Consider the following 15,254-nt stretch of genomic DNA (forward strand, 5'->3'; position numbering starts at 1 on the left):
AATTAAACTGTTATCCACGCAGGGCTCTACCTATATGTAAGATCTAAATGAAATGCAGCGTAAAGATACAAAAAAATGGCAAGGAAAATTAAAATATGTGCTATGCTACTTTTTTGAAAGAAAGACAGCCACAAATAGTATGTGCTTGTTTCACTTGTTTTATGTTTCACATTAATAGATTCACTTCCCTTTACCAGGAAGGCCTGAGGGAAGAGGAGGTGATTATATAGACTACGGAGCTTGTGGATAAGTGAAGTGATGATGTGTATCACGAAAGCGCTTTCATCCCTTCTTCATAAACAGTCAGTCTCTCCGCTTGCCAGCTTGATCCTGCTAACGTTTCCCTTGCCCTCTTGAAGTGACCTGCATCACCCTACGATTTACTCCAGAGGTGCCCGAAGGTGGTGGATTAATTACTGAAGTATAGAAACATGTGCCTCTTTAAATCAAAGATTTTTTTTCCTATGAAAATTTTTTTGTCATGCTTTGTTTTTCTAAATGATCAAAAATGAATCTGGGCATTTCTGGTGTTTATTACGACTAAATAAAGAGTGGGATGGGAAGGGAATGAAATTGGCAAACATAATACTTGTTTCATTTGGCCAGAATGAATGTCTGTCCCAAAATAATTAGTTTTTTTTCTTTTCCCTTATTTGAATTAGATAGAAGTATGATATATTTACTGCACTATGTAGGGAATGTACACATGTGTGCTGGTACTGTGGGGAGGCTGGCATCCATGCAACTATGTGTTTGAGGTTCCTTCGCCGTTCACATGTGAACTGAGACAGTACAATCAGGGCAACTCCTGCCCCTCTCGATGAGATCCTGTCTTTCCGGAAGATGCTAAACTTTTGGGTGTCAGCAATTTGTCCTTCGAATATTGTATCATCCAACCAGGTTTCTGAGACCCCAAAGATTGTGTTCGGCGAAGTTTCAAACAAGACAACGAGGTCCGAGTTTGTTCTTGATGGATAGAGCGTTTGTATACCGGATGCCGATGTGTCGCCGCTTCCTCGGTGCGGGAGGAGTACGTCGGTTACTAGCGTCACTCCGTTTTGTGTCCCGGGCGATGGGCCTGGCAGTTTCGTGGGGGGAAGGGGGGGGGGGGGGGGGGGGGGGCACGACACCGGTGGATATGGGTGCGGGGTGCGAGTCATCGGAGGGAGGAAGCTGGCATGAGCCACAAAACCAGTGCCCGGCGAGGAGGCCAAGCATCGGTAGGCGAGTAGCGACAGCCCTTCACACTTCCCATGGAGCCACCAATCACACAGGTCACATTTTAGGGCGGCCACGTTGTTGTAAACCGCTTTCTCGCAGCTCGGGGAGGTTGGCGACGGCCTGGGATTTCGATAGATGTTCCCGGCAATCAGCATGAGTCATGCAATCGGCGCAGTCGTCCAGGCAGGCCTAACCGCGATGAAGCGGATGTCCGCACTTTCAGAAGTGAGAGAAGCCGCCGCGCGGAGTTGAGAAGCATTGTGCACCTCATCGGAGTGTTCCCGGAGCTCGACTCTCTGTAGAGAGGCGACCAGCAGAAGTTGCAACCATGTCCGCAAGCACGTCATCCCTGAAGACTATAATTTTGCTGAAAGGTTCCACCACCGTATTACACATATGTGCGAAATCCCGTCAAATATGCTGAGAAACTGTTTGATGCGGTCTCTCTAAAGAGCCAACGAAACGTTGTAAATCTCTTAGTACAAACACAAAACACGGCAGAGACGAAAAGGGTACCTTTGAACTTGAAGCAAGCCCATGGTCAACACACGCACTGCACCGCACAAAAAGACCATCCGTGTGCGCTACTTTTAGAGCGTTAACAAGCAAAGCAAGGCGTAAATGAGTAAGAATCGTTCCGTAGAACCCGTAGAACCAGATCACAACAGCCGCCATCACAACCCTAAATATACAAACACAGTGCTGCTAGACTTCTTTTCTTTGGTTTTGTGAGTTTGTCGGGTGTGTAAATAAGTAATAAGTCTGATGAGTAAATTTATTAATACTATACACTACAGATATTTTCTTCTTGATGTGTTCTACTTTTAAGTCACAAAATAAAATATAATATAATTTATTAACTACAAAATGCATACACGGTTGGTTTAGCCTATTTTAGACCAATGGCTTAGGTTGGCAACATACGTTCCCGCCGGTTCAAGTGGTTCAAGTATGGTTTAAGTTTGGTTTAAGCGGTCTAAGTTTAAGTTTGTATCGCGGCTCGCACAATTGTGGCTCGCACGGTTCTGACCTGACAACCGTGGCTCTGAAACATCGTGAAGACAAGTTCTAGTAGTTACGGTTCGAAGTGCCTAACGGTCAGGCTGCGTAATCCCACTGTGGCACCGACGCACCTGCGTACCCTGCGTGAAACGTAAGTAGCGGTACCTCATTTCCTTTAGTGATGCTGCTCACTTGCTTAACCGACGGGATCTCGCATATTACGTTTGTGGGTATTCCTGTCTCGGGTACCCGAAATCGGGACGGCTCCTTTGGAGCCTTTGGATCCTTTGGAGGTCGATATCTGACCTCAACAATTCCGTCTAGGACCGGAATTCGGTGCCGGTCCTAGACGGAATTCAAGGCGGTGCGTTGTAAGTGGCAGAGCTTCGCTTTAGGGTGCCCATTATTACCTAAACCTCGCACATGCTCGTGAATGTGCGAGGCTGGTTAGGTAATAATAGACAAGAGTAATTATTTGAGGGCTCTACAGTGATTATTATTTTGAAGAGCGAAGCGCTGCCACTATGACCCGGACGAAATCCGGACAAAATTTTCTAGCACAACCAATGACTATGATAAGTGGGCAACCATGTTCGCCGATTGCGCGCGATTTCGGTTACGCCAGACTGCGCGACTCGCGATGCATGATATCCCTTTGTGATTGAACGGTGCTAAGAGGAAACGATCTCCTGGTTCGTAAAATGAAGCGACAGAGGCGAGCATTTGATGACGTGTGCGACCGACAGAAGAAAAGAATTATTGCCGAAAACGTGCGCGACCATCTTGCGGACATTTTTTCTAAGTCTGCTCCGGACGAGAGCGATGGAAATTCTGCGGTTGACGGATCAGACGACAGCAGTGACGGAGCCAGGGAGGGTCTGAGCGCACCGCAAGTCGACGATCCCAGAGATCCTTGCGCGAGCACATCAGCTTCCGAAGAAACTGAAACTCATTTGCCAATCTCAAGTGCAGATGAGTTTACTTTGGCAAGCGAGCTGGCCACCTGGGCACGTGAGACCAAAGCCTGCGCATCCCATCTTAGCAAGCTTTTAAAGATATTGAAGAAGTATCACCCGGAGCTGCCTAGTGACGCAAGAAGCCTAATGGGGACACCAAGATCTTGCAATGTGAAAAACATGGGAGCGTCCGGCCTCTACCACTATTTCGGAATCGAATCGTCACTAAAACGAATGATGAGCTCAGGCAGCATCACTGGAGACACCATTTCGTTGCTCATCAATGTTGATGGCCTGCCTATAGCGAAAAGTTCCAGCAAGCAGTTCTGGCCCATTCTTGCATCTGTCGTCGAAAGCTGCGATCCTGAACCTTTCGTCATAGCTCTGTTTGTTGGAGACAAGAAGCCGGAGAACTTGGATGACTACCTTACCGATTTCATTTCGGAGTTAAGCACATTGCTGGAAGAACACGTGACCGAGGGCGGAAAGGAGTGCGTAGTTCGAGTGCATGCGTTCATTTGCGATGCGCCCGCAAGGGCATTTCTGAAGTGCATCAAGGGCCATGGGGGATACTTCAGTTGTGAAAAGTGCACCCAAGAAGGCACCTTCTCTGAAACTTCCGGAAAGTAATTCTTCCAGAAGTCAGCAGCCCCCTACGAACAGACGAGTCGTTTCGAAAGCAGGATCAGGAAGGGCACCATCATCGACAGTCCCCATTGGTCGAGCTACAGATTGGCATGGTAAGCCAATTTCCCCTCGACTATATGCATTTAGTCTGCCTAGGCGTTATGCGGAGGCTTCTACTTCACTATTGGGTGCGGGGACGACCTCATCGATCAAAGCTCCCACCACGTGCACAGACTAGCATCTCAACAATGCTCATGAAACTCCAGAGACACACCCCTCGGGAGATGGCTCGGAAGCCCCGGAGTCTTCATGAATTAGAGAGATGGAAGGCCACTGAGCTACGAAACTTCCTCTTGTACTTCGGTCCTGCGGTTCTAAAAGACCACATGGAGAAGCGCTACTACCAGCACTTTCTCAAACTGAGCATTGCAGTGTCAATCCTGTCAAGCCCACGACTCTGCCATGAGGAGATTGATTCTGCAGAGAAGCTGCTTGAAGAGTTTGTTTCTGATGCTGGGGACCTGTACGGTGAAGGCATTTACGTGTACAACATACATTCTCTGCTGCATCTTACTGCTGATGTGCGGAGGTTCGGTCACCTTGACTCCTTCTCTGCGTTCCGGTTTGAGAACTTTCTGGGTCAACTGAAGCGAGATTTGAAGTCACCAAATCGACCATTACAACAGATTGTAAAACGCTTAGAAGAGCGCAGTCATGCTGACTTGCATCCTAGAATACCACCGAAGCAGCAGGCATTGTTGCAAAAGCCGCATAATGCCGGACCAGCACCTCCAGGATTTAAGGGAGAGCAGTATCACAAGCTAGTTCTTCAAGGCATGGTTCTGGAAGTGAACCTACCAGACTCATGTTTTCTGATGGAAGATGGAAATGTAGTCGTCGCAACAAATGTTGTGTCCCGTGATGGAGAGATCAAGATCTGTGGCCAGTTTTTCAAGAGATTAACAAACTTCTATGCCGGCATTGTTGACACAACTGGACTGTGTACTTTCAGGGCTTCTCAGGTTTCGTCTGCAAATGCTTTGTGGACTGTTGAACAGGTCAAATCAAAGTGCTGCTGGCTTCCTTGTGGGGGTGAATTTTTGGTTAAGCCACTCTTGCACACAGGATAGCTCAGATAAGCAATATCTGCCGTAAATGTGCTCTCACTTATAGTGTTGTTTTAATGAGTATATAATCATCACGAATAAAAATAAAGTGTGTGTGCTAATGTCTTTGGCATAAATTATGTCTTTATGCTAATAACTGCTAGGGGATTTTTAAGGACATTTCTTCTGATTATAAGGCATCTGTAGGTTGAAAATTGAGGGATTAGAAAAAAGCTGCTATAAATAGAACTGTTTATATGATGGAAAGACCAAAATAGAAAAGCTGTAAGGTGAATGTCTAATAAAAGGTTAGTTTTCTTTTGCTCATGATGTGTGCTCACTACTTTAGCTCTTTAAATGAATGATAATGTGATTATCCTTTGACTTGGTGATTACACGTAACTATTGTCCCAACTGATAGATATCCCAGCTAAGATGCCGCAAGTATAAAAAGACTGAACACTCTACGCCAGAGGTACACAACCTTTTCGGGACTGCGAACCCCCAAAGCTTCTGAGTGCCCTCCGGCGACCCCCGCCTTAACTATTTTTGGAGCTCTCCGAGGCTCTGTAGCCGCCAGACATTTCCCCACAACCTCCAGTCTGTGCACCTCTGCTCTACACAAGTGAAAACCACTATGTTGTTAGCAGGTGTCTTGCGAAACGCAAGAAAGACTTGGCAAACTTTTAAATATCAATTTTAAGACCAGCAGGATCAAGGTGTCAACTGGCAGGCTTTAGAAGTCTTGAGAAACAGCCAACTGGGGTGTTTTGAACACAATACACTTTGTTTGCTTCCTTTTCTAGCAAAGAAAGAAAGCCCATGAAATATAGGGTGGTTCAAGCCACCAGGCTCGATCTGAAATGGACCGTAAAAATCAATGCCTGCACGTAACAATCTAAACTTTTCGTCAGCGGTGTATTTCACAGGTCGGTTTTTTCTTGTAAAATTATAAAGCGTAGTTCTCGTTCTGTAAAAAATAAGGCCAAGAAACTTGCCAGGGTCTACGGCGGGCAGCGACGTAAACGAGAGGGGTTCATTAGCGGGATGTGTTTGGCATTCGTATCGATAGATGGCGTCGGGAGCAGCCTCCGAAGTTGCAGCCGACCAGTGAAAGAAAGCAGACGACACGCAGACGAAATCCGTTGACAGCAAAAGCGCCACCGTTATACAGACACGTTTTTTTTACTCTAAGTTTTGCTTTTATTGTCCGCATTTATTTTTTAACCGAAGGTACATTTCAAAAAGATTATGCCCATTTTAACAAACCACGGTGGTCACGAGCCGTTGCGATAAGGAGGGAGCGCCATCTATCAATACAAATGCCAAACACATCATGAGTTTTCTTTTGTTTTAGTTTTAGTAATTTTCACCTTCATAAACCATGTACACAGCATTCATATTTTATTTGGTTTCATCAATATTCGATTCATGTTTGATTTGGTTACATCACTATTTGCACACCCCTAATCTTGTTACTTCATAAAACTTGTAGGTATGCTCTTTACTGACGGTCTCAAATTGAATTTTCTAGATGTTCTCGGTCGCCCATTTTATGAAGACTGATGACGTGGCCGTGGTTCCAACACGCTGGATTAAGAACGGGACAGCTCCCTGGCCACCGTTTAAAAATACTGCAAAAGTGAACAGTGCAGTGAGGGACAGAACGGAGCCAGGCAAAGACTGGCCAAAATTTGCCTGCAGGGTCATATACAGGTAAGCTCCGCCCTGAACGTCATTAGTTTTTTTTTTTTCATTCTGAAGAGAGCACTGCTCTATTGAAAGTTATTACAATCCACACTTTCGCAGAATCTACAAAAGAGAAGGGGGTTTGGTTGTGAAATAATTCTTAAAGTACATATCATATCTGACTCCCTTTTTTTAGTTACTATGGTAACGGTACTATAGACCTCCCACTGCCTATGTTAATAGGACACATTGGTAACAGCTTGATAGCTACAAAAAGGCAGCATATGCTTCATTAGCAGAAGCTACGTACAGCTTAGACAAAACTCAGCAAAATATAATGCCTCACATTCAACGCACATTTTTTATTAATTCATTATCTACATAACATCTGACTTGCAGACAGTTACGAAGTTGCCCGCAAGAGGTCCATAAAGGCGGAGGAAGAGTCCGACCTTACATCGGAAGCAGAGACATCGCAAAAAAGAATACGGCGACCTCCGACATTTTTCGATGACTACCTCACTGACAGCAGCGATGAGGAGGGAGTAACTGAAGAACCACCTCCAGAAGGTGACATTGAATTTCTCGCTGAGCCCCCACCGCCACCACCTCTTCAAAGAAAAAGTGGAGCACATTGTGGAGGAGCAGGCCAAACTGATGGTGGCAAGTCCTTTTTTCTTACACGTGTTTTGAAGGAAATGGTTTACATGAACAAATACTAGTGATAAAGTGAAATGCACAAGGTAATCAAAACAAAACTACAGATCATGTATTTCACACTTCGAATGTTTGTAATCTAGAGTTGAGAAAAGGCCTTCCTAGACCCACGTGCAGGCTGTTATGTACACAGTGCGACACTTTTAGCATGAACATGACATCGGCGCTTTTTTGTGCTTTGCTCAAGCTGTGAAACCCTTATGGGCCCTTTTCACCGCATTAGTAATTTTGGTGATATCACCTGATTTGTGTAAGTAAAGCGAGTAAACCCGACGATGTTGTGTTTGTGCTAACAGCGTCGCATAGTGTACAGTATGGGCATGGTATAGATCAGGGGTGGGCAAACCGCGGCTCGCGAGCCGCATGCGGCTCTTTGCTGGTCCAAGTGCGGCTCGCGGATCCCTCGTAAGAGGACTCCCCCCCCCCCTTCGCCCCTTTCCGCGTTTCCCCAAGAAAAAAAAGAAGAAAGGATTCCAGAATAAAGCACACTGCAGCTTGCAGTTTGACAGCCTTGTACTCCCATCCAAGGAAATACGCAACTGTGACATAGCAGTTCAACTGCTCATCCTTGTTATTACTTATGCATTGCTTGTGGTTTTTCAGATGACTTGGTGTTGCCCAAAGGAAGACCAAAAAGTGCATCTTCTTTGAACTGCTCTGCTGAACCTTCAAGAAATGGCAAGTATATTTTGTGACTGACAGAAGAGTTAGGATGTATGTGCACTTTTGACACATGAACCTGTAAAAAGTAACTTCACTTAGTTACAAGTTTCTGGAAAATGTACCTAAAATACAGCAGGGGTGGAATAGCTGTACCATTTGCGCCAGACGCATATGTCTGCGCCATCCTGAAACATGTTGTGGAAACTGCGCCACAGCCAATACCTCGTGCCATTATGCACCAAAAGAATTGTATTTTGTCTTGGTTCCGGTTTTTATCGACCCGATTCGCAACAATGAGCGCATTTAGCTTGGTCGGCCTTGCACTCCTTTGCTCTGTTTATTCTCCCTGTGTATCTCGAGTCAGAAGCGCACGAAAAAAATTGGGGGTCAGACTCCAAGCGCTACACCACCTGCTTCTGGATTGTTATCCTTCAACCATAAGCGGTTAAAGGGCAACTCCGCTCAATTCCGAAGATTTCGGGATAATGAGTGATTTCGAATTAAAAAGCCCTAGTAAAACACACTACGTTGTTTGCTTTGCGAAAAGTGGGCTATATATTTTTAAATCTAATTTTAAACACGAGCTGAAATCGAAACCGAAACTTCGGCTCTGCCCGGCAACATTGGCCTCGGGCCGCCAAGTACATGGCCATCACGTGGTACGAGATGTCACGTGATCCTCGGCCCAACGACGGGCGGGATTGGGGCGGGCGTGTGGCAGGCGCGAGTGTCGTCTGCACCGCACTCTTCGCCACGTTTTGGTGTCTACGGCATTCGACGACGTCTGCACAACTGCGGCATAAGTCTGCGCACATGGTGTCCGTGGTGTGGATGAAACTCCGAGAGACAATAATCACAATCGGTGAGACGACGACGGCGGTTGTGACGCGGAAGACGGCGGTAACGGCGGGCGGCCGGACGGCTCCCAAGAAACGCGCTGCGCGGGCGCGTTACACCAATCATGTGGACACCGCTGAGCGCCGAGAGGCAACGTTGCTGACGTCATGCGCTACGCTCGCGCGGAGAAGTGAAAACAAGCAAAAGGGGGCCATGATAATGACGTTTAGCTCAATGTTGGCTCCGCCCATGCCATAGCCTTGACTGCGCTGTTGGTTGCGCCTGATCGCCCGCTCAAGTCAGCCGATTTCGACAACTTGGCGAGTTGCGAAGTTTGCCGGACCGTTTAAGAAACATTTAGACAGAACTGCGTCGTAACATTTCACTCGTGGTCTTCCTAGGCGATACTGAAGAGGACTGCATTGTTTTTTCAAAACCAAAAATGAAGCGGAGTTGCCCTTTAAGCACGTCAGCAGAAGTGAGGTCGAGTCGTTAAGAGTCAGATTGCCTGAGGCTCTGCGGCCCGGGATCCAGACTTCAGCCAGTTGAAGACAGGAGCAAAAGATTCCTGTTAGTACTTCATCGTTAAAAGTTGGAACCGCATTCCCACAAGATAAATCGTGATTTGATAGAACTGAAATGCGGTCCAATCCGAAACCTTGCCGGCCAGCAGCTCTCATGCAAGCGGTAGATCTGCTTGGCATACTTTAACCTTGCTCCTGCTTATCGCCTCGAATATGATAACTACGCTTAATCATAGTCTGCTGCTTCGTTATTGAGTTACACAATAGGATAAATTCGAAATTTATTGCCCTGTTCCTTCGCGCAACTGCACGTTCGTTGCTTGCGCACGTCACGTGATTCGCGCATGTAATTACTAAGACATAAACTGAAGTGCAGTGAAAACTTATCTGAGCTGCTCCTAGCCTGCTCCAGAATGTAGGTTCAGCTGCTCCCGTGGCTCCTCCCAAGTACATTTCATGAGTTCCAACCCTGTACAGATACAGATACCGAAAAATGAAAGTACCTAGGTTTTTATGTCAGGTACAACAAAGGTACCTAGATACCGATTTCGAGTTACTTGTACCTAGGTGCTTTACAACCCTGGCTGAGGCATGTCCTGTTTAAAAAAAAAAAAACTTTAGCCTTGTTGCTTTGCAGCATTGATGCATGCTGCACGTTGTAAGAATGGATAATTTGTTTGTGTAATTAAGCTAAGTGCTTCGGTAACGTGAGCAACAAGAGAAAAGTTTCTGTATCTTTAATGCTCTTACAGCTTTAAGCGATTAAAGTATTAACTCCTTGTCACCTTGAAAATGAATAAAGGCTTGTTTTTTTATCATCTTTATCGGAACACTCAATATTGATAAGGTTCTAACGTATTGCTCTTTTTTTTTTTTTTTTTAGCTTTGGTCACAGTTCTTAGGGAACTTGAGTGTATTAAGGCACAGTTGACAAGCATGGCTACAATGTTGGCCAGAATACAGATGCATGTGAATGCTGATGACCCTACTGCCATGGCTGGTCCAGTCCATCCAGAAGACCTTCCAGTCTATCCAGTGAAGACAAGAGAGGAATTTGCCTTCCTGGAGGCTAGCTTAAAAAATGAAGCCATTTTTGCAAAGCTAGTAAGTTTCAAGTTGTTGTGCGTTACAGCCAAAGGTTATTATCCAGAACATACATGTACTGAAATAGTCATTGTTTTTCATCTTTCTTCTGTTCTTTGAGCAAGAGAAGCTTTTATGTGTGGCTTATTGTGGATAACTTTTGATTTCTAGGTGAAAGAGCTTGGCCAAATTGGAGGTAGAGATGTAGCCTCTACAACAAAAACGGTGTTTAAGAAACTTGTCGGAGATGAAGTTGCCGTCTTCTACAACAGAACCGGGCGAAACGGAAAGCAAGAAGCCGGGAAACTGAAGATCTTTAGCCTGATCTATGGTAAGAGTAATGTTTTTGTATCACTGTCTACACTATGGAGAGTAATGTGCTTGCATGCACCCGTCTTTTTTTTTTTTTTATTATTAAGTATTACTTTACAGTGATCGTTATAAAACTTCTGATAGCTGTGCATATTTTTTTCAGCTGCTGTACGTGTAACCCGCAAAACTGCAACAGACGACGAGATGGGCCGCGCCATTGGTGATTGGCTGCGCTTCGCCAACGTCCGGCTCCGTGCTCAAGGCAAGCAACAACCTAATCTTTGCAGGAAGGATACAAATACATTGAAGCTGATGATTAATCTAAAAATCTCCTGAGGCTTACAAAATGAAGAATGTAAACCATGCATGAGATCTGTAACACAGCGAAGAGTTCTATTGTACTATCGCTATACATTGAAATACAAAGAAGAGAGCTTGTGGCTTTCTACAAATGCTGCACAAACTGGCCACGAGCCAGCGAAGCTTGCACATGTGTAGTTCGACCAAGGACACTAGATTAATCTCCAACTCTTGAATGCCTTGACTGGTGCCTGGTGTGTAAGCAGTGTACTGAAAGTTATGCGCTTTGTGTTCATATTGCAATGTATTGCAATAGTACATGCTCACTTGTATCATTGCCCCTCCCAATCAAATGCACCAGCAGAAGCAGTGAGCACAACTACAAAATAACGAAGGAAGCTTTGTTTACAATAATTTCTTATTGGAAAAAAGTAAAAATTGGTTTTCTAACATACAGAATGTAGCAGCCGAATAAGAAAGTTCTGCACTCAGCTTGATTTTCTTTGTCTTGCTTTCCTAGAAAATAGGGCAGTAAAAGTATTTCTGACAGCCGTTTGTGGGACTGATTGTGTGTTGCTATTGGGTGAGGCCAGCTGAACATACAAGATGACAACACAGAGAAAATTAGACAAACACGATGCTGGACTAAACTGTTTAATGGAGTGCATTTTTATTCATTTACACAGGAGCAGGTTGGCCCCAGACGGGGCCAACTGGTTCTTTTGTAAATAAAGTATGTGGATGAAGTTAGTCCGGCATTGTGTTTGTCTCATTTTCTCTCTTCCTGTTTTTGTGCTGTAGGTTCATTTGGCCCCATCGACAAGCGCTGCACCAACAAGCTCAGCTCCGGGTCGTCACAAGGTGTATTTTGTCGCGTGTTTCAATGTTGGTTTGCTTGAGCAGGAGGACTGACAACTACTAGGTACAAGTGACTCAACAACAAATTAAAGGATTTGATAGCATGTTGGTGGGAGTTAAGAAACAAACAAAAGAGAGACACTTATGACAAGAGATGCCACGGGTGTACAGTTCAACTAGCAACATCAATAAACTACCACAAGGCATTATTTTATTTTTGCTAGTTGAGAGATGTACCTGTGTTGTCTCTTGTCATAAGTGTTTGCTACTTTGTTTGTTTTTTGCAATCAATTCACTGTTTTAAGCACTTGAACAAGATTGTCATTTTCTTTTAGTTCGTAGTTATGTGGGAAATCAGGTCAGCCTTTTTGCGGCTCTATATGAACTCTCTTTCCCACTAGGATATTTCTAGTACACCCTAATTTCTTGAGGGGTTTCCAAACCTGCAAACCATTGTCACAAAGCTAAATTTCGAATTAAGCTACACTGTTATGTTTTCCACGTATTATGATCATTTGCCACCTCAAATTTAGTTTCCGGCACTCTGTATTAATTATTTTCTTGTTTTGTTTGCAGCCAGAAAAGTCGAAAACATCCCATCGACAGAAACTGTGGTTTGACTTGGGAAGATGAAAATCAGTTTGTTTCAATTTTTTTTTTTCTGTCTAGTCCTGTTCTAGACTTTCTTCAGCCTATTTCATATTCTATTGTCATATTTTACTTTTTAAAGTGGCAATAAGGCTATTTAATGTCTCGACTTCTGTTCTAGTCTAGTGACAGGCTTTACTGTGGTTTGACTTGGGAAGATGAAAGTCTGTTTGTTTTAATTTTTTTTTTCTGTCTAGTCCTGTTCTAGAGTTTCTTCAGCCTATTTCATATTCTATTGTCATATTTTACTTTTTAAAGCGGCAATAGGCCTATTTAATGTCTCGACTTCTGTTCTAGTCTAGTGACAGGCTTTAGTCAGTCCTTTCCGGCTTTTCTTTAATACGATACCGTTTTAGTAATCAAGTTTTTCTAACTGCTTCTACACATGGCAATTGTATATAGTGCCAGCTGGACATAAAAGGATTAGAGAGAGATAAGAAAGACACACCGTTGGACTAGCAACTGTTTAATCAGATCATCTTTTTCTTCATCTACGTTGAGTTTCTCTTCTTTTTTATCTACACTGCATTTGATTTAATTGAGGAGTTCCTTTTCTTCTAGTCTTATACTCGAGCGTCTCCTCGTCTTCCATTTGTCCACCATGGGTGCGGCCCCTCTAAGATACTCACCTTCCTTGTGGTGTAGTGCGATGGAAGGTATACCCACACACTTGTCCGCTTTTGCGTCAATAGCAAAGGCCTCCAGGATTTCTCGAGTGAACTTGTGGCGGTTTCTTGCCAGGATGTTTAGGCTAGAAAAGTCTGGTACACACAGGCACATATGACAATGGGCAGGTAGGTGCTCTGCACGCTGTGGTGGCCTTCACCGAAGCTGCATGTTCTCTCGTCTAGTCACTGATGCACCTTCCCTTCTGTCCAATGTAACATTGACTACATGACATGGGATTTGGTGCACAACCTCCTTCTCACATTTGGTGTACTTGGCAGTTCATTTTCTCCTTGTTGGCCCTCTTGTTTACATGATGAAAAATTGCACACAAAGAGACAAGGGAAAAACACAGAAGTCAGAGAGGCGCATACTCGCAACTCTGGTATATTAAGTGAAGAAAGAAAAGATGAAGCACGATTCATGACGGGGGACATCAACACCAGGGGGTAAACAGTTCAGTCATAGTGAGGTGTTCGCAAAAAGGCAACTTCTTTTTCGCTCAAAGCAACCGACGGCTGACTAACGCAGAGATCGGTCAGACTCAAGATGGTGAACGCATCGAGCACCTCGCGCGTTTGTTTATCATTAAAGTGCCCAATGATTGAGATTTTTTTCTAAAGATGGTGTGCAGATAGAGGTCTTACAATGCACCAAAAGGTTGACCTCATACAGTTTATGATCGTGCTCTCGCAGCCAGTCATTCAAACACTTTCTAGTCTGTCCGACATAGCATCTTCCACAGGGAAGAGGAATGCTGTACACTACGCTCAATGAACGAGGAGTGAAAGGCTGCACATGTTTTTTGTGGCGCGTGTCTTTTTCGCTTTGGCGCAAACCTTAGAACAAATTTGTCACATCTTTTTAGAGGCTGATAATACTACGGGCACACCATACCTACTTACCACTTGTTTTAGATTATGCGATATCTTGTGTAGATACAATCTAAAACAAGTGGCAAGTAGGTGTGCTGTGCCCACAGTAATATCAGCCCCTAAAAAAATATGACAAATTTGTTTAAGGTCTGCGCCAAAGAGAACAAATTATAAAAAACACGTGCCACAAAAAACATGTGCAGCCTTTTTTTTCCTGTTCATCGAGCGTTGTATACAGCATTCCTCTTTCCTGTGGAAGATGCTATGTCGGACAGACTAGACAGTGTTCGAATGACTGGCTGCGAGAGCACAATCATAAACTGTATGAGGTCAACCTTTTGGTGCATTGTAAGACCTCTATCTGCACACCATCTTTAGAAAAAACCTCAATCATTGGGCGCTTTAATGAAAAACAAACGCGCGAGGTGCTCAGGGCGTTCACCATCTTGAGTCTGGCCGATCGCTGCGTTAGTCAGCCGTCGGTTGCATGAGCGAAAGAGAACTTGCCTTTTTGCGAATATTCCTCTGCGACTGAACTCTTAACCCCCTGGTGTCGATGTCCCCTGTCATGAATCGTGCTGTCTGTCTTCTGTGTTCCTTCCTCGTCTCTTTGTGTGCAACTTTCCATCATGTAAACAAAGGGACCAACAAGGAGAAGACAAACTGCAAGGTATCTCACGAGACCAAGCACACCGAATGTGAGAAGGAGGTTGTGTACCAAATCCCACTGTCATGTGGTCAATGTTACATTGGACAGACGGGAAGGTGCATCGGTGACCAGACTAGGGAACATGCAGCTTCGGTGAAGGCCACCACTGCAGCAGGGGACCTACCCGCCCATTGTCACATGTGCCGGTGTGTACCAGAGTTTTCTAGCCTAACCATCCTAGCAAGAAACCGCCACAAGTTCACTCGAGAAATCCTGGAGGCCCTTGCTATTGACGCAAAGGCAGACGAGTGTGTGTGTGTGCCTTCCATCGCACTACACAACAAGGAAGTTGAGTACCTTAGAGGGCCGCACTTATGGCGGACAGATGGAAGATGAGAAGATGCTTGGGTATAAGATTAGAAGAAGAACTCCTCAATTAAATCAAATGCAATGTAGATAAGAAAAAAAGAGGAAGTGAAACTCAATGTAGATGAAGAGAAAGATGATCTGATGAAACAGTT

General features: G+C 44.7%; 1 protein-coding gene and 1 pseudogene across 1 annotated transcript; both read left to right on the forward strand.

Annotated features, from left to right (window-relative positions):
• The first annotated feature begins 3,186 nt into the window (after nucleotides 1–3,186).
• On the forward strand, nucleotides 3,187–5,601 carry LOC120842662 (annotated as a pseudogene).
• Nucleotides 5,602–6,296: 695 nt separating this feature from the next.
• LOC120842659 lies at nucleotides 6,297–15,005 on the forward strand. The gene is made up of 9 exons (XM_040213815.3): nucleotides 6,297–6,345; nucleotides 6,617–6,628; nucleotides 7,001–7,264; nucleotides 7,922–7,996; nucleotides 10,226–10,446; nucleotides 10,597–10,756; nucleotides 10,901–10,999; nucleotides 11,839–11,898; nucleotides 12,472–15,005. Exons 1-9 carry the CDS (start codon nucleotides 6,297–6,299, stop codon nucleotides 12,513–12,515), a joined length of 984 nt encoding a protein of 327 aa, XP_040069749.1. The 3' UTR covers nucleotides 12,516–15,005.
• The last annotated feature ends 249 nt before the right edge of the window (nucleotides 15,006–15,254 follow it).

The sequence above is a fragment of the Ixodes scapularis genome, unplaced genomic scaffold (genome assembly GCF_016920785.2).
Source record: "Ixodes scapularis isolate PalLabHiFi unplaced genomic scaffold, ASM1692078v2 PGA_scaffold13__105_contigs__length_92229423, whole genome shotgun sequence".
Classification (NCBI taxonomy): domain Eukaryota; kingdom Metazoa; phylum Arthropoda; class Arachnida; order Ixodida; family Ixodidae; genus Ixodes; species Ixodes scapularis.